The sequence below is a fragment of the Pelodiscus sinensis genome, chromosome 7, assembly GCF_052426305.1.
Source record: "Pelodiscus sinensis isolate ZL-2025 chromosome 7, ASM5242630v1, whole genome shotgun sequence".
NCBI classification, from domain to species: domain Eukaryota; kingdom Metazoa; phylum Chordata; order Testudines; family Trionychidae; genus Pelodiscus; species Pelodiscus sinensis.
Genome location: NC_143058.1, coordinates 62,909,272 through 62,935,798, shown reverse-complemented (window position 1 = coordinate 62,935,798; position 26,527 = coordinate 62,909,272). Strand labels below are relative to the sequence as shown.

Here is a 26,527-nt window from a genome sequence, read left to right as displayed (position 1 = left end):
ATGATCTGGATCGTTCTATATCTCTAGGGTCACTGCTTAACAGTGTTTGATAGGCGGGCAAGCAAGAGTCTGAATTTACACCATGGGGAAGGTGGCAGCAACGGGGGGTTGGAACCATCATCACTTCAAAATAAATGTATTTGATAGTCAACTAAGCTAACGCTCCCTTTACTTGGGAATCCTCCCCAGGTCTTGATTCTCCAACTGGCATTGACTTTTCGGATATAACCGCCAACTCTTTCACTGTGCACTGGATTGCTCCTCGCGCCGCCATCACCGGCTCCAAAATTCGCCACCATCTGGAGCAGGGCGGCGGTCGGCCCAAAGAAGACCGCGTGCCACCGTCTCGGAATTCCATCACCCTCACCAACCTGGTGCCAGGCTCGGAGTACGTGGTCAGCATAATTGCTGTCAATGGCAAAGAGGAGAGCTTGCCTTTGGTTGGCCAGCAAACTACAGGTCAGTTTGGACACAAGCCAGACAAAGCATATGGTCTCCTGCCCCATCTCAACAAGCTCGTAAGCCCAATCCTGGCGAGTAACTGATGGCCAAGCAGAAGGCTGGCTAGAGGAGAGAGGACCTGATTCCTAGGCGCCTCAGTTACATAGAAAGTCCCACAGGCCCAAAGCGCACAAAATCTCTCTGTAAGGAGACCAGGCCTGTTATCCTACAAAGGAGCTTCTGAACAGGCCAGGTTAATTCAGATAGGTCAGGCTGATGTCCATTGTGCATGTTTTTTTGTTGGAAACGACCTTGGGCTGACTTGCCTCTGGGTCTCCTGCTACCAAAGCAAAACAAGCAATCCAAGGAGCTGTTGGTTGGTTCCAGGGCTGATGGATCCAGGAGGGCCGAAGCCTGTCGTCTTTCCCACCAAGGAGATTCAAAGCCCTCCCACCAAAGAGCGTAACCTTCAGAAAGGAGTTCTCTGGGCCTCTCTCCGTGGTGTTTCGGCAGGAGGAAAACATGTCGGGCTCGATAGAGTGGCCACAGAAATCAATAAAAAACTTTCCATAGTCAGACTGGCCTTCAGGTCTCTGGGGAGAACCTACTGTGGCCTGGTAGTAGCAACAGCCTCCAGCATAGGTGGGGAAAATAAGAGCCTGGCGAATGTCAACGTGTCCATTCTCTTCTGTAACCCTGACCTCTCTCCCTAGTGTCCGACGTTCCCCGGGACGTGGAAGTTACTGCCACTGGCCCCACCAGTCTGGTGATTTCCTGGGATGCGCCTGCAGTTACTGTGAGATACTACAGGATCACCTATGGTGAAACAGGTTGGTGTGCTCTGCTATTCCCACCTACACCAGATCTCCTTGTGGACACCACATGTGAAACTTTAAGCTTAGAACCAGGGGTGGGAAAACTTTTTTGGGGGGTTGGGGGGAGGGGGGGCGCTGACCCACAGAAAAATCAGTCGAAGACCGCACAAGTGAGAAGCAAGCAAGCCCCCGACTGAGAATGCGACACCTCCCATGTGCTCCTTGCACACCAGAACGGAGAGGGGCTCAGGCTAGTAGATTTTGTGGGCTCTAGCCCCACGGTGAGGCAACCGGCGGGTTGAGGGGGGAGCCCTAAGCTTCAGGGGCCAGATCCAGGCAAGCCAGGGGCCAGGCCTTGGGTTCCTCACCCCTGGATCACACCATTTAAAAACTGCAGTAGATCACAAAGACAAGTGTGGTTGGAAGATAAGTGTGCCCCCCATGGAGCTCAGCAGGGGGCAGGGCACTGGGCACTGACGGATGTATGCTTAGAACAGGCGGCCCACAAATAAATATAACGCACTTTAAAGGGGTGGCAAATCACCTTCGCCAACCACATCCAGAGACTCCGTGGGAGTTCCCTGGGCCTCTCGCTTGCCCCTTGCTTTGGCATGATAAAGTCTTTTCCAATTCACTATGGGTTGGCCCAAATCCCATTGAAATCAACGAGGGTCGTCTTCTGATTTCAGCTCAGTTGTTGGTGGGTCATCCCCACGTTTGTGGTCTAAATGGGAGCAATTCTCAGCATTTTCATTACATTTGCTTTCTCGCCTGCCCTCCCAGGAGGCAGTGGCCCTATCCAGGAGTTTACCGTGCCGGGCACTTCGTCCACTGCCACCATCAGCGACCTGAAGCCCGGAGCAGACTATACCATCACCATGTATGCAGTGACCGGCCGTGGAGACAGCCCTGCCAGCAGCAAGCCAGTCACCGTCACGTACAAAACAGGTGAGACACATGGACAATGCTGCCGGCTTTTGGTTAAACTCCTAATTGCCCTCGGTTTCAGCTGGGAAGAAAGGGCCCACTAGCTTTGGAGTTATACCCCAGATGGATGTGGCCCATCGTGTTCGTAGTTTTTACCAAACGGCAGGTAAGCTTTTGGGGAGGCGAGTTTTTAGAGGAAGACTAAACAGTCTTGCAGGAGTTGTGGTCCTGTTCACACCTGTCTTTGTTGGAGGGAGCATACCAAGCAAAGATTGGCTCCTCATACATCAGATGTCAAAGCACTTGGACTGGGAGATGTAGCATGACTTTTCTGTCTGCATCTTGGGCATTTCTAAAGCACTGACCTTAATCGGAACTACCTTTGAGCTCTCTGGATCAGAGACGGTCTTCTCCTTAGTTGTCTAGGCCTTGATCTGACTCCCATTGAAACGGATGGAGAATCTCTTTCATAGCCCTTTAAAAAGGTTTTCACTGCTCTTATTGGGTGTTGGAGGTGGTGATCCCTCCACTATGGGACTGATACATGGTTCTGGTTTGGGGCACTTCGTTAGTGTACACTAATTGGAGCAGGGACGATACTGCTCTGTTGGTACGAGATCCCATTTTTGTTGGCCCTTGGGTACCACTGTAACACACGTGATCAATAATAATACATGCTCGATGGTACAGGTGGTAAGTCAGAGCAGTATGGGTGTGCCAGTAACTGTCTGAGAGGAACAGCAGACATAGCTGGGAGGTTGCAGAGGGCGCTACCGACATGGGATGCCGTGAGGAAAAGGGGGATCCCAGCATTGCAGATGCTCACAGCGATTCTCTTTCGATGCGCAGAGATCGACACGCCATCCCAGCTGCAAGTGACCGACGTTCAGGATAACAGCATCAGTGTCAGATGGCTGCCTTCGACTTCTCCGGTCACGGGCTACCGAGTGACAACCGTCCCCAAGGATGGCCATGGGCCTGTGAAAAGCAAAAACGTCCCAGCAGGTGAGCACGTCTTCGCGTCCCTCAGGCTCCCGCTCTAACATCCCTTCCGAGAGCCCTGGCCAGAGATTTCCCACTGAGGCCTGAGCGTGTTGGCTGAAGGGCTCCGTGGGTGACTTTGCGTTTTGTTCTCTGGAGCGTTTTATCAGCGGAGATTAGCTTTCAAGGCCCAGTGCTGCAGCGGTCGGGTTAATGTTCAACCCGAGTCCAAAAAGTGGTGGAGAGCTGGGTGACAGGGCTCCAGCAGCACACGGGGGCCTTCAAGCAGATGTGGATTCGTTGCATTCGCTTGAAGGACTCGGTGCACTGTCGGAGCGGGCCAGAAGAGCCAGCCTGGGATGACCAATCGACGAGCTCTGCTGACTTTTGGCACAGCAGCAAAGTCACAGGCTGCCGCTAAGTACCCTGGCTTGCCACTGCAACACACCAACGTTTGGTCCGGCTTTAAAAACCAGGCCCATGCGACACAGCTTCCAGTCAGAACCCCCTATGGGAGTGAATGCCCAGCGGCGCAGCTGGGTTATTCGTCTCGCCCTGAGGTGAGCTGTGGCCATTCGGCGCAAGGGGCTAGGCTAGGGAGCTGCAGGAAAAGCTGACAAAGTTGGCACTCCATAGAAGCCCCTGCCCCGGCTCTGCCGGGGCTTAGCCAGACACCCAGGGAGGCCGCAGAGCGGTGCTCAGGCCCCGCCAGCACAGGCAGCAGATGTCCCATGCGACTACTCCTCTTGCGCCAGTATATTCTTGCTGGCTAGTCCCTGTTTTTACCTAGACAGTGTCATGTGGGGCATTTGACTCCCACAGTGAGTTACTTTGGTTCTTTCCCTGGCTGCTCCGGCTTGCCCCCGGCAGTCCTCACCGGCTTTCGGAGACAGGCAGGAGACAATCTGTGTCGCCACTTCCACCCCCACGTGGCTACCACGCACCGCTTCAACTTTGACGTGGCTCCCCTCTGTGGGATTGATTTCAGTGGGAGTTTGGCGCCTAAACGCCTTTGAAGATCCAGGCTGAAGGTTCAAAATCACCGCTCCTTTCCAAATAATCCCGGTGTTGTTTTTTCCTTGCAGATCAAACGCAAACCACCATCGAGGGCCTGCAGCCCACAGTCGAGTATGTGGTTAGTGTCTACGCTCAGAGTCAAAACGGAGAGAGCCTCCCGCTGGTTGAGACGGCCATCACCAGTATGTATTGAATCTCTCACTCGATATCCCCCCAAACCACCACCAAAATTGCCTTTATCTTCTGTGCACCTTTTAGGGGGCATCTCCGGGGCTGTTGAGATTTCAGAGGTTGAGAATTACTGAGCTGGATCAGCTACCAAAATACCCAACTCCTCACAAGGCTGCCAAAAGACGCAACTCCCCACAGTGCTGTGCTTTTATTTCCTTTCACTGCAAATGGCCTAAGCAAAATCATTTTTCTTTTTTTCGTTTGCCTTTAGCAAAGCTTTGAAAACGGCTTTGCATACCCTCATTTCTAGAGCTGGAGGACAAAGGTGACTTTCGGGGGCTAGATTTTGAGGTGGCACATTTGCCTGAGCAAAGGAGTAAGAACCCACTTAATACCGTTAGTGAGTCCCTTAAGCCTTAGGGCCAGGCAAACAGATGCATGATTTACCCACCTGATCGCTCATTCCCTTTCCGAAGTGAGCAGTGTTTTGGCCTGTCCTTCCAGTACACTGTGCGCTACTTGGGAAGCGCAGAAGAATGTCCTTTAGAGGGATGTTTCTAAAGCACAGTCTCTCCCAGGGCTATTCCTGGGTCATCATGGCTTATGTACCATTCCTCATTCAGGCCTGTCAATAAAGCCACAATCTAACCCCAGCTGTACTCTATCATAAGCCTAATATCTTTTGGTAAAAAATGATGCAGTAAAGAGCAGGGATCAGTGTATGAAGGGGTCATTGCATTTACCAATTTGTTTTTAAACTTGAGGGAGTCAGCAAACTTCACTTCCCAGCCCAGCAGGGCAAACGGCTGGGGCACTGGGATGTTCATGTACCTGGAGAGTCTGCAGGCGTGGAGCCCCTCAGCTCCCATTGGCTGCAGTTCTCCATGACGGGAAGTGGTGGCCAGCACGTCCCTTGGCCTCCTCTGCTTCTCTCCACCCCCATTGGCTGGGAACGGCGAAGAGCAGCCAATGGGAGCGGAGAGGCTCCGTGCCTGCAGACCCTCGGGGTAAACAACCATCCCAATGTGCCAGTGGCTTATGCTGATGAGCCGGGACTGGAAATCTGCAAACTGCCGATAGTCAACTTATGAAGGGGTCATTGCAATTTTTGTTTTAAACTTGGGGAGGTGGGCTTATGAACGAACAGGCTTATGATCGAGTATACACAATTATAAAACTGTAGCAAGCAGAATAAGTGTTGCATAGTAGGGATGTAGGACTTTCATAGGTTCTGGTTGCGGTTAAACTCTTCTGCTGGCGCATGCTGGTTCCCGGCTGCTGGCCCTGCTCCCAGAATCCTCAGCACAGCTGGCTCCCGGGAGTGGGGCTGGCAGCTGGGAAGTCATGTGTGCTTAGAAGCCAGCTCCCGGCGCACACCTGCTGTCGGCCCTGCTCCCGGGGCGCCCACAACATGTGTGTTTTAAAAAAAAAAAAAAAAAAAAAAAATTTTTTTTACATCCATATTGCATACGTGGGAGTATTGCACAATCTGCATCAGTCTTGAGCTGAAAGCTTCCTATAAAATCACCTTTGCTAACCTTACAGCATAGGAAATGCAGGACGCCACATTGCAAACAAGTGACCGATTAATTCAAAGCCGATGATTATGGGCCCGATCCGCAGCAGTGTAAATGAGTATCTCTGCACCGAAGTCTGGCAAGTCATCACCAGAGCTCTACTCCTTTACCCTGGCCTAGGATCTTCTGCTGAAGCCTAAGCTTGAGAATCACAGTGAGGGGCTCTAATTTGCGGGTGTGTTTGAGAGAGAACTGTAGGTGCATGCTCGTTACAAAGCCAAAGTCTGTTCTTGATTTAGAAAATCTGCATAGTCATTTGCTGTCTTTACAAATTATTTAATTGGATGTTAATTTGTGAAAGAAAACCAGGGAACTGCTTCTCCTCTGCCTTGCACAATTACACTAGTGAACAGTGAGCATGGCATGGGTGTGAAAAGTTACTAAGTCAGGATGGTGGGGCCTGATTTCCATTCACACCAAGGCTCCTCACCTGGTGTCCCAGTGTGAAAGACTCATAGTGTGTACCCATTACATTTGTCTCTTGAAGGCCCCTCTTGCTGAGCCGAGAGGCATGGAGGGGCCCTTATGAGAACCAGACCCATGGGTCTGAGATCTGGGCCTTATTCAAGTCAATGGCAAAATTCCTCTGGACTTGAGTGGGGCTGGGATGGCACCTAGTGTGTTGCGCTCGCTCTGCAGAGGAGCAAAGATCCATGCAAGGCAGGGGAGAAGTAGACCCCAGCAAACCTGGAGGCTGCTTTGCATGTAATCAAAATGCTCTTTCTCCCCTCCCCCAACCTGCTTTTGTCACATAACCCTCTTACCGTTAATTTGCCTAACAGACATTGACCGCCCTAGAGGACTGACATTCACGGAGGTGGATGTCGATTCCATCAAAATTGCTTGGGAAAGCCCCCAAGGGCAAGTCACCAGCTACAGGGTGACCTACTCAAGCCCTGAGGATGGAATCCGTGAGCTAGTGCCCGCCCCCGATGGTGAAGACGACACTGCTGAGCTGCATGGCCTCAGGCCCGGTTCGGAGTACACTGTCACCATCGTTGCCTTGCACGATGACCTGGAGAGCCAGCCCCTGACCGGGACCCAGTCCACAGGTACACCTTGAACGACACGGCCCAGCAGCTCGGGCAGTATTGGCTGATGAAAGGGGGCGTCGTTTGGTTGCAGAGGTTGATGTTTGAAGTTGTCCGAGGCTGGGAATGGGCGACGGGAGGGATTGCTTGATGGTTATCGGCTCTGTTCATTCCCTCTGGGGCACCTGGCATTGGCCACTGTCGGAAGCCAGGATACTGGGCTAGAGGAACCTTTGGTCTGATCCAGTATGGCCTTTCCTCCATACGATCACTAGGTATTCAGTAAACTTCTGGGAGGCTTAAAGGACTACAAAGGTTGGCAGCTGAGAATGGCAGGATCAAAGGCCACCTCACAAGTATAAGTAGCTTCCCTGTTCCTACCCATGCTAGTGCAATTGGGAGCGAGGTATGGCGCCCAGCACGTTAGAGCAGCCTAGCTTGAGCAGGTAGGAACCATCCTTTGGGGCCCAGTCCGCCATTCCAGCCTGTCTTTGGAAGCTCAGGGTGGCAATGGGAGGACGAGAGGCAAAGGGTGGTTTCCTGTTCCCTTTGCTGCCAGAAGGAAAGGATCGGCGTTCCGGGCCCATCCCTTAAACATAGATAATCGGTTGTATCTGTTGGTCCCGTATCTGTTGGTCTACCTCACGTGCTTCCCAATCTCTCTTGGCGTTGCTCTGTATGTGCACCGCCAGCCCCCGAGCGGCCGTTTACACCTCTCCCCCAAGAGACTGAGAATAAGCCGCCTTCGACAGAGTGCCTGCCAGACCGCATCCTTGTGTCAAGGGTCCGTACAACGGGAGAAATCAGATGATTTAAGCCTGACGGGGAGTCCATGGAAAGTTCCATCCAGACATTCCGGCCCAGACACTCTGGCTTGAGCTATTGTAGGTTCTCGTTTGCGATGTCACAGCTACCATGTGACAACACGCGTGTTGACACGAGACACTTTCACAGAAGCGTGGCCGTCCTCCCGGAGACCACATTAGGGCCAGGTCCTGCTGGTTCCATTTTGATTAAACCACCTCCCTCCTATGAAATAAAAGAAACGTGCGCACACACGCACAAATGTGCAATTGCCTCCTCTGCTGACTTAGCATTTTCCTCCTGCTGAATAATTCCCAAACGCCTGTGCTTTCAAACGGGCGGGTCTTTGCTCAAGAACTGGGGCCTGGAATAGATTGTCTGCTGCCAGCCATCTGAAATGTACAGCAGAATTTCCTGTGTCACCCGCCGAGTCTTGGTAGCAATGTGCAGCCGAGCCGCCGTTAACTTTTCAAGTGAAAAGCCGACGCTAACATTCCGGGAGTGCACTGCAAATTCTGGATCTTAGTTTACAGATTAACCAAACAAATGAAACTATCTGCAGTGCTAGAATGATTGAAAGTGGACAGGTTATTTATACCTGTCAGAACCGCAAGCAATGGTTCTTAAATCAAGTCTGGGTTTACCCTTTAGGGAGTCCTGTACAAATCTCTTTGTCAGTGGGATTCTCTGATGATTAGCATGGGCTTTGAACTAGGGATGTTAAATATCAGTTAATTGAATAGTCGGGGAGTAGGGGGGCGACCTGAGCTCCCAGACCTGGCACGAGCCAGGCTGCGTGCCTGGCTCCTAACACCTTAAATGCAAAACCGCAGCGGGAATAGGTCACAGACCCAGTGCAAGCCAGGACTGAGCCGGGCTGCTGGCCAGCCTGCTAAAAAAATGTACTGGCAAGGGATGGGGGGGAAATGTGTGTAGTCTATAGCATTAACTGATGCACTTTTACTTATCGGTTAATCGACTCTACTATTACATCCCTACTTTGAACAAGGCCCTCTTTCAGTAAAGCAGTAGAGAACTGCGTGGCATCTTCATGCTGTAAAATTAGGATGCTTTGTAGCAAGGTAGTGATGGTGGGCATCAGGCTGAGCTATAGATTTGGTCTGTTACAGACCAAGAATTACAAATAATAAAACGATCAATATGTCCCATGATCTTTCTGTGTCTTTAGTTTATATGAACCCAATGACTTCTGAAAGTTCTTTATTCAAGTATTCGGTATATTCGCTCATGAAAATACTGTATGTAAGCAGCATTGACTTCACGGCCTTCATTTTCCGCTGCCTGGTCCCTTGCGTGTAGTCCTCTATACTTGTGTTGGTGGGTGTCCAATGCTCCCGTTTTGGCTGGGCAGTATTTTTCCATCCACTCTTCACTCTGGGCCGCCTTCTCCACTCTCTCCTCTCCCCATGAATCAGGAGTAACTCGGTAGAGATCAGTGGCATTAGGTCCATTTCACCACTGCCTTGCGGCTTCTCTAAATGTCAGTTCGGGGGCACAGTAGAGAGGTAGAAGAGAAACTGGCATCCAGATGACCAAGTGAGTGGAAGCACCTGCAAAGCTTCCACTCTTTTTTAGAAATGTTGTTTACTTGTTCCTACAACATAAGAACTAGGGGTCACCAAATGAAATTAATAGGCAGCAGGTTTAAAACAAAGTAGTATTTCTTCACACTGCACACAGTCAATCTGTGGAACTCCTTGCCAGAGGATGTTGTGCAAACTAAGACTTTGCTAGGGTTAAAAAAAGAGTTCATAGCATTGCCACAGAGCTTAACTGCTCTTTTCAGCCATGCCTCCTTTTCCTTTCTGCTGGACTATGCAGAGTCCCCCGTTTCTGCAGAGAAACAGCATCAGTTTTGTGCATCCAGATCTCGTCTTTGAGCACCTTAGCAGCTAGGTGGATGCCAAATGGCCTTTTAATGTTGATAAATGCAAAAGTAATGCACACTGGAAAAAATAATCCCAGCTATGCATACAAAATTATGGGGACTAATTACCCCCATTACTATTATCACTCGAGAGAGATCTTGGAGTCATTGTGGATCGTTCTCTGAAAACATCCACTCTGTGTGCAGCAGCGGTCAAAAAAGCAAACAATGTTGGGAATCATTAAAAAAGGGATAGAAAATAAGCCAGAGAATCTTATTGCCTCTGTATAAATCCATGATATGCCCACATCTTGAATACTGCGTACAGATGTGGTCGCCTCATCTCCAAAGAGATATATTGGCATTAGGAAAAAGTTCAGAAAAGGGCAACAGAAATGGCTAGGGGTTTAGAACGGTTGCCATATAAAAGCAATTAAAAAGACTGGGACTTTTCAGCTTAGAAAAGACTATAGGGGGATATGGTAGAGGTCTATAAAATCGTGATTGGTATGGAGAAAGTGAATAAGGAAATGTTGTTTACTTGTTCCTACAACATAAGAACTAGGGGTCACCAAATGAAATTAATAGGCAGCAGGTTTAAAACAAAGTAGTATTTCTTCACACTGCACACAGTCAATCTGTGGAACTCCTTGCCAGAGGATGTTGTGCAAACTAAGACTTTGCTAGGGTTAAAAAAAGAGCTAGATAAATGCATGGAGGAAAGGCCCTCACTGGTGTATTTCACACTTAGGACTATTTCATGCTCACGACTGTTATCTTGACTGGAGCTGTGTTCTTCCAAGCTAATGGTCCTTTCATCCCAATTTTCACAGCAATTCCTCCACCCACAAACCTGCAGTTTGTTCAGGTAACTCCCACCAGCCTGAAAGTCAACTGGAATGCGCCCAGTGTTCGTCTCACTGGCTACAGAGTGCGAGTGAATCCCAAGGAAAAGACGGGGCCCATGAAAGAAATCAACCTCTCCCCAGACAGCACGTTTGCTGTTGTGTCAGGATTAATGGTGACTTTTTAACCTTTTATGTTATCAGTGCAGTGTGTGTGTGTGGGGGGTGGAGGGGGAGGATTGGATTTTTTTAAGCAATTGAAAAATGTGTTGGGCTAGGACCTCAGTGTGGGTAAATCAGCAGTTCTCCTGCCCATCTGGCCTTTGTTTTAAGTGTGGCCCCTTCTGGCCTTAGACTCTATTTGTTGGGTTTTTTACCGGAAGCTTCTGAATTGTACAAAAATGAGTTTGGTTTTGTGTGGTTTTTTTCATTCAATTCCTTGTCAAACAAGCTGCTGTAAACTGGATTGGTTCCATGGAGTCCAGGGCTGATCTGACCCAATTAATCGCCGTTTAATTGGAACTTCCGTGGAAGTGTTGCTCAAAGCAGAGCCCCCTTTGGGAGTACCAGGTTTCTGTGAGCGTTCGGTAGCGCAGGCCATGATTACCTTCGTCTCACGAGTACTAAGCCTTTGGAGCCCAGAGACGACTTTCTGCCCCTCAAAGTCATTCAGGTTTCCACTGTAATTTCTTCTACTTCCGTGTGTGTGCAGGCTTGCCGATGCCTCTGGCCCCACCCCTTGCAGGCAAGACTCCGCCCCTTCAGGGAGCATGGAGCTGGGACACCCTCTGCTTTGCCCAGAGGCCCGGGGAGGCTGTCGGCGCCCCTCAGCGTGCATGCTATTAGAGATCTAGATACAGAAAGCAGATAATCACGCTTCTCTTTGGTCAGCTACCTGGCCAGTAAATACCACGACTGCACTCCCAAATGCTGGCTCACGTTCATGGACAGTCTGGGGTTCCCCATGCCAGCAGCCCGTGCTCTACCAGCCTTCCCACTTCTTTCTTTTTCACGTATTTATTTCCAATGTATTTTTAAAGTCACGATTTCAAGCTGTTTTATCTGAAACATGAGAGTGGGGAAAAAGGGTGGACAGTCTGAATCTCTTTGACTTGCATCTGTTTTATACCAAACTAACTACCACTGACCTGAACCAAGAGACGCCATTTCTCGAAGCTGAAAATCGGGCCTGCCTTCTTGTTCTGCATTTAACTGGAACGAAATCTAACCAGGCTGCTGAGGGACATCCATAGTGACTAGCCAATAGGACTTGACCAACTACCGGATAAGCGCCTGTTATTTCCCTAGTGTCCCAACCTGACTTGCTTTCCTGAAGATTAGCCGTTCCACGGCGCTGCCTTACCATTGTGTGCCTTTATTTCTAGGTGGCAACCAAGTATGAAGTCAGTGTGTACGCTCTGAAGGACTCTCTGACTAGCACGCCGGCCCATGGTGTGGTCACCACCCTTGAGAGTAAGCAACCCTGCCTTACAAATAGCAGCAGGTAGCAGGCATGGAGTCCGCTGGCTAAGTCCTGAATAAGTACCCAGCAGAAGTAACTGGGTGAAGTCACAGTAGCATGTGGCCGTTTGAAAACAGCTGATGAATTTCATAGGTTCTGTTAGGGGAATTTTTTCTCTTAATGCCCCTATTCCTCCCCCTCCCCAAATATCACATCTGTTCATTAGACCAGCGGGTTTCAAACTTTTCTCCCAACCCAGTTTAAGAATATTGTTGCCCAACATAATGGGACAGGAGTGCAGGCTCCGGGGTGGGGCTGAGGAGAGCTTTGTGGTGCAGGAGAGGGCTCTGGCTTTGGGGCGGGGGGGGAGAGCTGGAGTAGGAGGGCTTATCTTGAGCAGCTACCGGTCAACAGTGCAGCAGGGGGGCCGAGGCAGCTTCCTGACTCTACAGACCCTGCTGCACCTTAGAAGCAGCTGGCGGCAGGCTCCCAGCTAATGGGAGTGTGGGGTTAGTGCTGGGGGCAGAGGCAGTGCATGGTGCCCTGTGGGCTCTTTTGCTCCCGCCCCCAACTAGGAGTTGGCCACTTCCGGGGCACAGCACAGTCTGTGGTGCCGGGACAGGCAGGGAGCTGCCTCAGCGCCCCCACTGATCACCTGATCCCCTTGCAGCAATGAGACCTAGCACCCAACATCCCACCACTCCTAATGTGAAAACCAGTGCGTTAGACTGACCTCAGTTCCTTCTGTGCAGACATCAGCCCTCCCCGCAGGGCCCGTGTGACAGACGCTACCGAGACGACCATCACAATCACCTGGCGCACTAAGACTGAGACCATCACCGGTTTCCAGGTGGAAGCCGTGCCGGCAGATGGCCAGAGCCCCATTCAACGGACCATCACTCCTGATGTTAGAACCTACACCATCACCGGTAAATAGCTCCTTCAGCAGCCGCCTCTCCCTTGTAATCTTTCAGCTGCCCAGCTCAGAGACACACTTGGTGGTTCTGTGCTGGGGATCCTGGGGCGGGAATGGAGCTCAGATGAACTTTGGGCTTCCTCCTGCTGATCGTGTAACATGTGCACACATTCCCCGGAGCACCCTCGGCAAAACTCCGTCCTCCCAGGCCCTCGGAGAGGAGAGCTCCCATTGACGCTCACCAGAGAGGTCGCTCACCAGAGAGGTTGCTGAATGAGGCCTGGATGGGATGGGAGTGCAGGAAACCAGTCTTGTGAGGTTCGGCCGGGGAGGGAAGTGTTCCAGAGCAGCTGCTAAGGAAGCGCACTTGTTCACACCGTTAATACTCTTAGGGTCACATTTTTCACTTGCCCTTTGCAGACCTTGTTTCATATCCTGCTGAGAGCCCTGTTAGTCCAGAGTTCCAGCTTCCGGATTTTATGCAGGACTGATATTTCTCAACCTCCCCATTAGGAATCTTCCAAGATCTGAATAGATCTTTGGGGACTCTACCCTCTTGCTTACGTTCCCTCGCCATTCTTTGCGCTCAAGTTTTCTGCTGGTTCCCTTGTTTCATTTGTCCCGTCGTTAGTCCTCCCCCGATCATTCAGAACTAATGAGAACAACGTCCCCATCTCCTGGTAGCAACCCTTTATGCACTCACTGAGCATAGTTTTGTGCCCTGCATCAGACATTGAGACAGCAGTGGTGGTGGGAGGAGGCTGGCTGCCCCGTTAGAAGATGGGTATTTCTCAATGGTAACAACCTTCTCGGATTTAGGAGGGAGGTTTTTCAAAAGCACTCGGCGTCAACTTCATTCTGCTCCCTTTCACTTCAGCAGGAGCAAAATTAAGACAAAGGGATGCTTCTGAAAATCTCACCTTTTGTTTTTTGCAAGTCTACAGCCAACCCGGGCATTAAGAGCTAGTTAGAGTATGGCGATAGCGTTAATTGCAGCTGCTTTCTAACCAGCAAGGCTGAAAGTGTCCTATTTCTACTCCAATTCCAGGCTTGCAACCAGGCACGGACTACAAGATCTACCTTTACACCATGAATGAGAATGCCCGCAGTTCCCCTTTCGTGATTGATGCTTCCACCGGTAATGGTGCTTTGCGTTTGTCTACACACAAACGGAAATTCTACCTGAGCTGTCTTTGACTTTGATCATGGCTATATTTTACTGCATTTCACCGCCATCTTCTTCCCCTTGAGCAGTGGGTGATCGCAGCCCAGGGAAACCTTTTATTTCTCTTCAGCCCTCAGGACAAGGGACATGAAGTCCTGCATGCTTTTACGACGTTGCTGAACTGATTTTGTTTGCTCTTAGCCATCGATGCGCCTTCCAACCTGCGGTTCCTCACAACCACAAGCAACTCCCAGCTGATTTCTTGGCAGCCGCCCCGGGCCCAGATCACAGGTTACATCATCAAATACGAGAGACCTGGCGCACAGCCCAAGGAGCTGATCCCACGCCCTCGCGCCGGCACCACGGAGGCCACTCTCACCGGTACGTCTGTCCCGTTGGGGAGTTCCTGTGCTTAGTGCCCTCTTCGCTGACTGGAGCATCCCTCTTTGAGGGCTTTGCCTACGTGATTTGGGAGGTAGGGCCCAGCATATGGCTACCAGCACCATAGGTCTTGGCCCCGGTGGGGATCCAACACTGTCGGGCAGTGTTCTCCAGCCTTTGTAAGCCCAAGATCCCTTTTTGAATTTAAGTCAATCCAGGCTCTACCTCAGACCCAAATACCCTTGTCCAGCCACCACCAGCTTGCCCACGGCTGGAGCTCCTTCCCCCTGCCTTCTCGGAGGCCCTGCCCTGCTTGCTCTGTGAGGATGGGATAAAGGAGAACAGTGAGGGGACACCCTGACATCAGCACCCCCTCCTTTCCCTCCACAGCAAGCAGGAGTGTCCTGGGGGGCAGGAGTAGCATGGCAATGGTGGGAGGGGCAGCTGAAGTGGCTGGTCAAACCAGTCAGTCACCTACCAGAAGATCCCTGTCTACTGGCTGGAGACCACTGCTATAGAGGGGTGCATGTGGACAGAACCTTGGCTCCACTCCATCCCCCTCCATGTGCCACCCAATGCTGCTGAGCAAGCACGGAAGGACCAATCACCTGTACCCGGGAAGGGGCTGGTGCCGATTATGCTCAGCTAGAGCACGGAGAAGCCAAAGAGAACTTTTTGGCGCCCAGAATCACACTTTGGCTCCCTCGCTGTTTCCAGCACTGCACCTCTGAGCTGGCCCGTGTGCACGGCCTAACCCTCACTGAGCAACTATCCAGCCTGCTGTCGCTTTTTAGCAAACACAGTCTGAAGTGTCTTCGTTGTTCACTCACAATGGGAGCTCTAGAGTCCAGGTCTTTCCTCCCCAAAGGATTATGGGGGACAATCGCGATCACAACCGATGGCTTGGTAAGGACTGTGATTGGAGAAGGCAGTGTACTTGTGTGGTGAGCAGGAGCATTAGAAACCACAGCAGGGAGCAAAACCGTGACAAGTCTCTGGTTAGCTATCCCAGACTATCATTTAGTAACTAAGGGCTTCCTTCTTCTTCTCCTCCCCAGGTCTGGAGCCAGGAATTGAATATACCATCTACATCATCGCTGTGAAGAATGCTCAAAAGAGCGAGCCACTGGTTGGCAGGAAAAAGACAGGTAAAATAATTTTCTCTGAGAAGTTGACTCTTTTCCTCCCTGGGGAATTAGTCTCAGTTCTGGGGTAATGTCTTTTCCAGACGGCTAACGTTACCACATTGCTTAAAATATCCTTTTCAGTTGAGTACGTCATTAATTGAGTACATGCTTTCCCGAAGTGACCGTCTGCTTGTACAAAGTGGCATTCTGCTGTCATTGTCTTTTTTTCCCCTCTTAAAAAAAAAAAAGAGCCAAGTTTTCATAAGCAACTGTTCAGCACACGGCCTCTTCTATTGCAGAACAATGTAAAGCGCATTTCAGTGGGCTCAAACAGAGGACATTAGCTTGCATTTGGTTTGTTTTCTTCTGGGTGTCTCCCTTCCCCAATGAAATGAAGGCGAACGCTCGCTTTTCCTTCTAGCCTGTGATGGGTTCAGTGGGAGAAGCCCACCTAGTCAGAAGATGTTTATTGGATAAACACTTGATCTGTTTGAAGTTGTCTGAATTTTGTGTCTAGTCTTCAAGGAGGATGCAGCAAGTCAAATCCTTGCTGTCCTGCTGGAGACCTGAGTAGCATAATAGTGAAAACCTTAGGCGCATGCTAAGGGAATCTTCAATGGATAGACTACGAACGTCTATTTCAATCTCATCTTTTCTTAATTTGCATATTGGTGGCATCTCTGCGGTGCAGTGATCACAGCTTGGGCTCAATATAGGTTGAACCTCTCCAGTCTGGCACCCTCAGGACTCTATCAGTTCCAACCCAAGAATCTTCTGGACTATGGGAGCTCATGTTATCTAGCTGCATTACAACACACTACTTATTGGGCTCTTAAAGGACTTTTAGGGATAAATTGGAGCTAAATAACAGCACAGAACACGGACAGCCAGGACTGGTGGCCGTAAACAAACTTTATGGGACTGCAGGAAGAGTGGACACACCCACGATTAGTGAGCTGGATGTCCACTTAAATCATTCCGGATGATGGATGCTTCCAGACCAGAGAGTTGTGGACTAGAAAGGTTCAACCTAAGAGTTCTGGACTAGAGAGGTTCAACCTATAGTGTGAAAATTAATAAAAGTTCTCACCCTCAAATATAGAGGGGAAAAAAAGCCTCAGTCCTCCCAGAGGTACTAAAAAGTGAGCTGTACTCATGAGACAGCTGCTAACATTGAGTTGCTTTGAGCAGTTTACAGCATTCGCTGTAGTTGCCTAGTTTATTACTAACGCTGGGGCTTAAGGTGCTTGGCTTTATTGCTTCTAACCTTTCTTTGGCTAGACGAGCTCCCGAAGCTGGTAACCCTGCCGCATCCCAACCAAGGTGGACCGGAGATTCTGGACGTGCCTTCCACCGTGGAGAGGACACCTTATCTCACCAACAGGTTTGACAATGGAAACGGTATCCAACTTCCAGGCACCAGTGGCCAGCAAACGCTAGGAAACCAGGGACAACAAGTCTTTTTTGAGGAACACGGCTTTAGAAGGACCACCGCTCCCACCACGGCGACCCCCATTCGGCACCGGCCGGGCCTGCAGACCCCAGATGTGGATGAAGAGATTGACCTTGGTAACAGGTACTCAATACAGAGAGTGGACTTGGTTCAGCCTTCATTCCCTCACTCACTAGGGCCCAGGCGCAATGACACTACAGGCCAGGAAGCTCTCTCTCAAACAACCATCTCTTGGAGGCCCCTGCTGGAGAGCACTGAATACGTCATCTCCTGCCAGCCAGTGGGCACTGATGAAGAACCTTTACAGGTAATGAACTGTTCGTTTTTCTTAGATGCACTGTGAGTTCTGCTAGCAGGTGGGTCGTGACAATGGCAGCCCATGCACATTTAAGGAGAAAGGACCAATTCTAGCTTCCTTTGAGTGCATTCTAGAATTGCTAGAGTTTGTTCTAGATTCTAACTTCCCGTGGGTGCATTCTAGAATTTGCTTATATGCGTCCATCCTAAGTACCGTCTGCAGGCCACTTCCCAGATTAGCAGTAACAAAAGGGTTAATGCTCTTTGGGTCTTTGAGGGGCAGGAAATTCAGAGTGATGCTGTGACTAGGGGAGAACAGAGGGTACATTGCTTAAAACACAAGGACCCCGGAACACTGTTGATCTACACGGTATTAGCACTACCTTATGGTGATGCTTGGGGATCTTATCCTATAAGTGCTTGGCAAGAGACCTAGATAAGATTGTGGAATCTCCATCACGGGAGGGCTTTATTAAGAACAGGTGAGACAAACAGCTGTTAGGGATGGTCTTGATAACACTTAGACCTGCTTCAGTGCAGGGGACTGGACAAGATGCCTTAGTGAGGCCCATTCTAAGCCTACATTTCTATGATAGTATCACAGTACTGGAATGAGGAAGCTAGGTTACTATTGCTGACCTAAAGGTGGTCCTTGGTCTACCAAAGTTGACTTGGGTGTTTTGGGCAAGTCCCTTCACCTTCCTCTCCCACTGAGTCCCGTACGAAGACACCAGCTTGCAGCCGGAGAAGCACGCACTTTCTAACGTCAATTCTGTGGCAATGTAATTGCAGTTCAGAGTTCCTGGAACTTCCTCGTCTGCTACACTGACCGGCCTCACCCGCGGGGCCACTTACAACATCATCGTGGAGGCATTGAAAGATCGCAGGAGGCACAAGGTGTTGGAAGAGGTCGTCACCGTAGGCAATGCGGGTAGGTTAACGCGGGAAAGTCTGGGCAAAAATCTGCTTTGCACCTCTGATCCACAGCCTAGATCCCACTGGGCGTGTGCTAAGCTGTCATGCCATACATTGGCAGAATCCGTTTGTTTTTTCATTTCACCTACTACAATGGACACTGGCTTTATGGCACAGATGATTATGCAGCACTACCTTGGTGATCAGAGCTATGCTAGGCTGCTGCTTGAATGTGCTTCGAGACCCAAGGTGGATGACCACTTCTGTTGGCTGTTTTATTGCTCCAACTTCTGTTGTAAGAGGGAGTGTGGGAGTGTCCTAGAGGAAGTCAGAGATGCTAGGGCTGTGATAATGCTGGGGTCATAGCGGACATTTCTATGCCAAATTGCTGGTACCAAACAAATGTACCTACTCCGAGGAAGGACTAACTCAGGGTTCATCTCCTCTTTCGGCTCCAGTGACCCATGGATGGGGATTGGCCCGGTGAATTATCTCATTGCTTAACAGAGTTGCCTGTTCGGAGGCTGTGGGCCACAGAGTCCAGTTCGTGGCTCCCAGCTGTGGTGTAACCAACATCTCTCCTGGCTGTAAATCGCCTGGCATGTTCTCTGTGTGCATGCCAACCAGTTGGGTAAAACTTAACTCTGCACCTGGGCAGATTTTGGGAACCTACAAGAGCATTATAGCTCCCTGAGAGGTGTACACCACCTCTGTCACTTACACTCTGACCCACAACAAAGCCTTAACTCCTGCCCCCCATTGTGCATCATAGAATCCAAATGCCTACTGCTCTGTGTGAGGGCAGCATGTTTCTCCAAAGGCAAGTGAGTCTGATCGCTGCTTTCCAGCAGCAAATGCAAAACATGCACCCGTGAAACCTGGCAGCTCAAAATGAAGGAAAAAACCCTACTATGAGGGTTTTATCCTCCCCCTACCGCTCCGCCAGGAGCACCTGGGAAATAACTCCTAAGGAGGCTGTAGTACTGATGCAAAGCAAGTTCTCCAGCCCTAAGGGAAGGTGCATGCAGTTACCACGGTTCTTCTTTCCAGGCTTGTATCCCGTGTCTGACGCCTGCTTGCTTGCTTTTCTTTCCAGTGTCTGAAGGTGTGAACCAGCCATCCGACGACACCTGCTACGACACATACACTGGCTCCTTCTACTCCATCGGCGAGGAATGGGAGCGGCTGTCTGATACGGGCTTCAAACTCTGGTGCCAATGTTTAGGCTTTGGCAGTGGTCACTTCAGATGTGACTCCTCTAGTGAGTAGCTTGGTCCACCCCTGCCTACCACTCCACACCGGGCTAAATGAGCACCCCTCGCATGTTTGGCAGACCCAAACATGAGGCAAATAAATGCATATTCTAGTACCTGACTCAACGATGGAAAACTTAACTGTGGTTGAAAACTGCTGTTCAGCTGTGGCCATGTCTCTATTTATTTATAATGCTTTAGAAAGGAAACAATCTTTTTCCCTTCCCTTGCATGGGGAATCCAGTTAATGCTTAAAAATGAGAGCGACTGAGTTGGTAAAGTGGCTCTGAACAGTCATTTAAGCACCCCTTGAGGATTAAATATAGTTAACCTCTAAACTCTAATTTTGTACATCCGTGCAATGGATTTGCTACCACTGCCATTCAGTTCTGTGAGCATGGGACAAAGTCCATGGCTGGTTTTGAACAGGCACTCGTAACACCATGAGGCTGGCGGTCAGCACTGCCAAACAGCACTGTGGCAGTAGCGTGGAGTTGGAGTCTTTGCAGGAGTTGACAAAATTCAGATGAAGGCGAAGGGATGAAACAGTCAGCGTGATTAAGTGATTCTGTAGGGCATGCCTCTTGCTGATTTAAATTGTGCTTTTTTTCTGTTACAAAGTTAAGCAAAGCACAAAGGGAATTTCTGTTGTACATAGATTTCAAAGCTAATTGCCACAAAGACGACATTTGTTCAAAGGTCTCATCGTTCTATTTCACCATATGGTACACCAAGTTTAATTTCCCATTATTAGTGTGAAATGCTGTAGTTACTTTTTTTAAAACACAAGGGTTACGTCTAGATTGGTATGATTTTCCGCAAATGCTTTTAACGGAAAAGTTTTTCTGTTAAAAGCATTTGCGGAAAAGAGCATCTAGATTGACAGACGCTTTTCTGCAAAAGCACTTTTTGCGGAAAAGCGTCCGTGCCAATCTAGACGCGGTTTTGCGCAAGAAAGCCCCGATTGCTATTGGGACTTTTTTGCGCAAAACAGTTTTTAGCTGTCTACACTGGCCCTCTTGCGCAAATACATTTCCGGAAAAGGGCTTTTGCCCGAACGGGAACATCAAAGCATTTGCGCAAGAAGCACTGATTTCGGACAGTAAAACGTCAGTGCTTTTGCGCAAAATCAAGCGGCCAGTTTTTGCGCAAAAGAGACTGCTTGTGCGGAAAAACTTGCCAGTCTAGATGCAGCCTAGTACACTTCCTCCCTTGCCCCTCTCAAGTGTCAATTCCCAGGATCCCATCTCTACCCAATTGACATTAACAACTTTTCCCACCCATACTTTCCTGGGGAAGCTCCTCACACCTTTTCCAAAGTTTAAAATGGCCCTCCTTGGCTAAACCTCTCATGCTTCCTCTCCCCAACTGTCGATTTGAGACAACTCTACTCAAGTCCACAGAATTGTGCCAGTTTACACAAGCAGTGAATTTCTCCTTGGACTTTGGATTTCTCTGTCCTTCCTTGGGTTGGTCTATGAGGCTTCATAGAGGATTTCTCCGTCCCCTAAGCAACTGGGCTTAGACTAACCACCTGCCTCTCTTTCCTCTGGTTCATTCAGAATGGTGCCATGATAACGGAGTGAGCTACAAGATCGGGGAGAAGTGGGACCGCCAGGGCGAGACTGGCCAGATGATGAGCTGCACATGTCTTGGCAACGGAAAAGGAGAATTCAAGTGTGACCCACGTACGTCCCTTCATGGTGCATGCTGACACGAACTCTGTTTTCAGGCTTTCATCTTACCCATCTCTTAGAATTTCACCACAGAATGGGTGGACCTAAGCCCTGGTCTACCCCACAGCTGAAGGTCGAAATAAGATACGTAAATAACGTAGCTGGAGTCGACCTATCTTAAATTGAGTTTCCATACTGCCCATGCAGCAGGAGACCAACGGAAGCAAACGCTCCCTTCAGCTTCCCTTACTCCTCACAAAAGGAGGAGTACTGGACACCAGCCGGAGCTGCCCTCAGTATTCCATGTACAAGTTCATACGTGATCTACTAAGTCGAATGCCAGATCAAACTCTGGAGCGTCGATCTTCTGTGTAATGTAGACGTGCCCTAAGTGCGGTTAAAATGTCTGGTTTACTCTACCATGGCGCCCCCTGGTGGGTAAACAGTTGCAGGGACTTAAGGCAGGATCTCTGGATTTGAAAGCATGAACTAAAAGACCCTTCTGTGTTACACAAGGCTGTAGCAGGCTCATCAACCTTTACTGCTGTTAGAGTTGAGACAGACAACTGCATTGTCTTACAGCTGATAAGTGAGTGCTTTAAACCAACTCATTTACCCCAAGCCAATCAGTGAATCATTGGCCAAATTGGAAATGGTGGTTCTGGCTCCTAGGTTCTTGTTCTAACTAACCACCTGCCTTTCCCCCAAGGTCTTAATCCATAAAAGCAATTATCAACCATGTGACAAACCACCTGCCTTTCCCCCAAGGTCTTAATCCATAAAAGCAATTATCAACCATGACAGACTCTTACTTCTTCCTCTCCTTCTCCGTAGATGAGGCCACGTGCTATGACGATGGGAAGATGTACCACGTAGGAGAACAGTGGCAGAAAGAATACCTGGGTGCTATCTGCTCCTGTACTTGTTACGGAGGACAGCAGGTAGGTAGAACTAGTCTGGCCTGCTGTGATGAGGCATAGGATTGGAAAAATCAGGGTTTAGGTGATGGGAGAGAAAAAATCAGAGGTGAATCTCAGAAGTGCAAGTTGGCTTCCTTTGTGCCGTTTCCAGTGCACCACTTAGAGGTTCTCAAATTCCGGCCCCAGGCCATTCGTAGTCTCTGAAGATGGGTCACAAGGGGCTAGCTCATCTCCTGGCCAGCTGCTGAATTAGTCAGACTTGCCTAACATTTTTCCACACTAATGGCTTAGCGGGGATAGTCCTGGGTTCAGTCGGCAGGGATGTGGGAGATGCTATTGGGACTGAGGGGAGAGGTGTTCATGAAACAGTCTCCCTGTTGCACGGCAACGGCATCTGACTGGGGGATGTGTGTTTCCAAAGGGCTGGCGTTGTGACAACTGCCGCAGACCTGGTGCGGAGGCGGCCCCCGACGGCACTGCTGGCCACTCCTACACGCAGTTTTCACAGAGATACCACCAGAGCACAAATACTGTAAGTTGAGGCGCCCCAGTTTTTCATTGAGTCTTGCCTGGGGGTGGGGGAAGTGTGTATTAACTAAATTTCTCACAGGTACTCTCCTCACAAACCCACCCCCAGGGACTAAGGGTGGGGGGCTGGCCATACAACAGTACCTACCTGTAATTTAAGTGTGGGGAGCTCAGGGCGGGATGTGTGGGGTGGATGCAGGAGTTAGGACTGGGGCCGGGAATGCAGGAGTCCTAAAAACTTGGCCTTGTTTAGCAAAGAATACTCTCCTACTTTGCTGCATTTTCCAAACCTTCACGTTATGGCAAATCAATAGACTGGTTTGTTTGTAGTGAGAAATCTTAACAGCTGCAAATGCAAAGAGTTTGGCTGCCTCTCTCAGCTGAGATTGAGGTCTCTAGCACTAATGGGTTTTCTTTCCTCCTGACAGAATGTCAATTGCCCGATTGAGTGCTTCATGCCCTTGGATGTGCAGGCCGACAGACAACATCGACCGGGAAAGTAACTCCCAGTAAGTCTTACAACACCGACCCAAACTGATCAAGGTGACCATCCAAACTGGGGTGATGCTTGCAAAACCAGATCTTCGAGAACGTCCTTCTGCTCCAGAGTCACTTACCCAGCTTAAGCTCAAACTCACAGCTTCTCCAAGCATCATGCTTGGACTGTTTCAGACTTTTCTCGGTGTATTGTCTCTTTTCTCAGTGTTCAATACCATTCAGTATTTTCAAATGAAAGACGCTAAATTGGGAATTGGTTGGAGATCAAAATAATACCAGTAGAGTGTGGAGGGGGAACAAATGGGACAGAATGCCCCCATGCCATGCAAACAAATTAATGAGAATGACTCTACAGGAAAGTACACTGCACACTTTGTTTCCACCAATGTGTGCGGCCAGCAATAATCTAGTGACTGCATACTCCATCACTGTGATACTTAAAATATGCACAGTCCTAATTCTTTCTAAATGATCCTATTATTTTTCTAGCTGTATCTTTGTATCTCATACTGTTATTTATCAATTTTGTTCCCCGTCCCTCAAGTGTTTTTATATGAGGAAAAAAATGCATTGACATTTAGTATGCAGTTGACAGAGGAATTGGGTGTAATTATGATCGGTGATTATTTTTATACTGTAAGTGCCAAAGCTCTACTACTGTGGAAAGACAACTCTTTTAATAAAAAGATTTACAAACCAACTGATCAGTGATTTTTTTTTTTTAAATTTCATTTGTGGTGTTGCAGAGAGGCTCAGGGAAAGAAGGGGTACGGTGGAATAGCTTTGATTTTGGAAGTAAGGGTGCATCTACACTGCATGGCTATTTCGGGATACCAGAGGTATCCTGAAATAGTGCACCCATTATTTTGAAAATTTTTCGAGATGACTGGCAGCTTGTTAAGATGCGGGATAGCTATTTTGGCATCCTGGTAAACCTCGTTCCACGAGGATTAAGGGATGTCTGGAAATAGCGCATTATTTTGAAATTTGGCGCTGTGTAGACCCACATTTTGAAATGAAATGCACATTTTGTGCTACTCAAATTGAGTATCTTATTTCAAGTTTAGGGTGCTGTGTAGATGCACCCTAAGATAGGACAGCCATCTCTGCAATATGAACCTAAAAAGAGTATTTGCTGATTGCTGCTTTTTCTTTGAGAACTAAGAAAATATTTGAATGACAGTAGCCTCAACACACCAGTGGAACTCAAAGCAGCATGGAGTTAGGACAAATCCCACAGAGCTAGTGAGTGAGTGTTTCAAGCCAGAGCCCATCTGATATCACACAAAGGAAGTCTCTCTTTTTTTTTTTTTTTAAATACAGGAAACTGAAGAATAAATAGCCTCATTTCAACAAGGTACTTAAATATGTGACTAGCTTCAAGCACTTGTATTCTCTCATCAATTATAATTGAACTACTGACATGCTTAAATGTAGCCATATGCTTAAATATTTGCTGTACTCACATGATTCACCCAGGATGTCAAAGGAAGTAGCAAAGGCAGGAACTGAACCTAAGTCTCTGAAATCAGGCCTATTCCTTAGATACACAATTGCCCATACAGCGTAAGCACTGGGGGAAGATTATAAATTATCTTAATTTCCCTCTCCTTATAGCTATGGATGGAGGATAATTCAGTCGCTCATTTCTGAGCACACAAAAAAGATACCTGCCTCAAAGAATTTAGATTCATACTTCACTCCTCTTCCAAAAATAGGCTGCTGCATCTGTATTATTCTCAAAACTGCAAATTAAAAAAAAATCAAAATGCAGCCTAGTTTGTTCAAATACTCTTGCTAGTAATGGATCTCACCTAATGAGAGATTCATAATACATATCATGGGTTGTGTTTTTTTTTTTTTTTTTAAACCTCAGCAGAAATTCTCTACAATTAGGGAAGAGAGCTATAGAAAATGAAAACAGGGCAAAGAAAGGAACAGCTGTTTCTAAACCGGTTACAACTGTGGAATATTTGGAAGAACGCTTTGCTGATCTTAAGTAAATGAAAAATGTTACAATCCGAGCACAGCGATTAGCTCTTATTCAGAAGCTTCCTGGCTTATGATTTCTATTTCCTATTGAAAAGATGCATCTGAGACCCACCCTAGTGAGGGACTTTCTGGTGTTGCCTGAAACTGCAGTTTTACAGTCAGATACTCAATTTTACATTCATGCAGCAAGCTACCACAAAGTTAAAAACACTATCCCATTAGAACTTTAAAAAAAGCCAAATCAGTTGGATTGCAATGAGTTAAAGGAAAAATAAGACCCTTCGGTTTGTACTGTCTGCACTGAAAAACCTCAAGATCAACACTTACGAGGAAATACCTACTGGGAAAGTTTCCCTCGTGATTCCTCCAGCCAAACTCCACACTCAGCCACACAGGAGTTGCACTATTCTAGTGAATGGAATTACTCTGGATTTACTTCAATATGGAACAAGAATGGAATCTGGCTTCTTGCCATGAGAAATATGGCAACAGACAGAAATCTGCTAAACCGATGGCTATCAGGCAGCTGAATTGTTTGCAACTAGTAAAATTGTTGCAGTGAGAATAATGGGTTATTGTTCAAATAGGATAAGCTAAGTAACTAAACTACACCAGTGTCAGGCTTAGAACTAGAGAGAAAATTAATTTAAAAGAAAACTAGAGTTCCATTGTGATATCAGTCCCAAGCTGCATTATTCATATCCATCCTGACCTCACTAGAGAAATCTATGCATTTATGACCATACTTGTAGATAAGAGGCAATAAATCCTGCATGATTGCCAGACCGGGGTCAGCCAATACTGCAAGAAACCCTTATGGGATAAACTGTTCTAAGAACATTTCCATCTGACTGATCCCAAAAGTTTCAGAGGGGCAGCCGACTTAGTCTGTAAGCGTAGGCCTACATTGCATTCCTCCTTTGAGAGAGGAATGCAAATACAGACACAAGAAATTGCAAATGAAGCACGGATTTGAATTTCCCATGCTTCATTTGCATAATTGCAGCCAGACGCTTTTCCGAAATACCCTATTTAGAGGAAAAAAAACCATGCTCCACATGAGGTTATTTTGAAGAGACACATTTCCTTCGAAATACACCTTAAATGAGGAATAAGGGTTATTTTGAAGGAAGGGTTTTTTGAAATAACCCCGTTTTTTCCCCTAGAAAAACGGGGTTATTTCGGAAAAGCGGTCAGCCGTGATTATGCAAATGAAGCGCTGGAAATTCAAATCCGCACTTCATTTACAATTTCATTTGTCTGCATTTGCATTCTTTTCTTGAAGAATGCAATGCAGACATATCTTAAGTGGAAACTTAAACAACAAACAGAAGGATCGGAAATTATACTTACCACGTGTGCAGGCTGGCCAGAAAATAAATTTTTCCAAATGGGGAGAATTTAAGATTTCAAAAGATTTTTCCCATTCCAAATTGGGACAAAGTTT

At 48.3% G+C, this 26,527-nt stretch overlaps 1 protein-coding gene across 5 annotated transcripts in view; it reads left to right on the top strand.

The window, feature by feature from the left end:
* The window catches only part of FN1 (fibronectin 1), a 71,341-nt gene extending 47,553 nt beyond the window's left edge, over positions 1-23,788 (top strand). For 2 of the 5 annotated variants that reach the window (XM_089779831.1, XM_075933958.2), the window contains 19 exons: positions 190-459; positions 1,155-1,271; positions 2,040-2,204; positions 3,033-3,188; positions 4,250-4,363; positions 6,712-6,981; positions 10,486-10,673; positions 11,883-11,970; positions 12,712-12,888; positions 13,924-14,013; positions 14,242-14,421; positions 15,480-15,569; positions 16,830-17,308; positions 18,091-18,229; positions 19,310-19,474; positions 21,029-21,154; positions 21,977-22,083; positions 22,484-22,594; positions 23,019-23,788. In XM_089779831.1, the coding sequence (XP_089635957.1) occupies positions 190-459; positions 1,155-1,271; positions 2,040-2,204; positions 3,033-3,188; positions 4,250-4,363; positions 6,712-6,981; positions 10,486-10,673; positions 11,883-11,970; positions 12,712-12,888; positions 13,924-14,013; positions 14,242-14,421; positions 15,480-15,569; positions 16,830-17,308; positions 18,091-18,229; positions 19,310-19,474; positions 21,029-21,154; positions 21,977-22,083; positions 22,484-22,594; positions 23,019-23,093 (3,107 nt within the window). In that variant the 3' untranslated portion in view covers positions 23,094-23,788. The remainder of the gene's footprint in view (positions 1-189; positions 460-1,154; positions 1,272-2,039; positions 2,205-3,032; positions 3,189-4,249; positions 4,364-6,711; positions 6,982-10,485; positions 10,674-11,882; positions 11,971-12,711; positions 12,889-13,923; positions 14,014-14,241; positions 14,422-15,479; positions 15,570-16,829; positions 17,309-18,090; positions 18,230-19,309; positions 19,475-21,028; positions 21,155-21,976; positions 22,084-22,483; positions 22,595-23,018) is intronic. The other 3 variants (XM_089779833.1, XM_089779830.1, XM_089779832.1) reach the window with 2 other exon arrangements.
* The last annotated feature ends 2,739 nt before the right edge of the window (positions 23,789-26,527 follow it).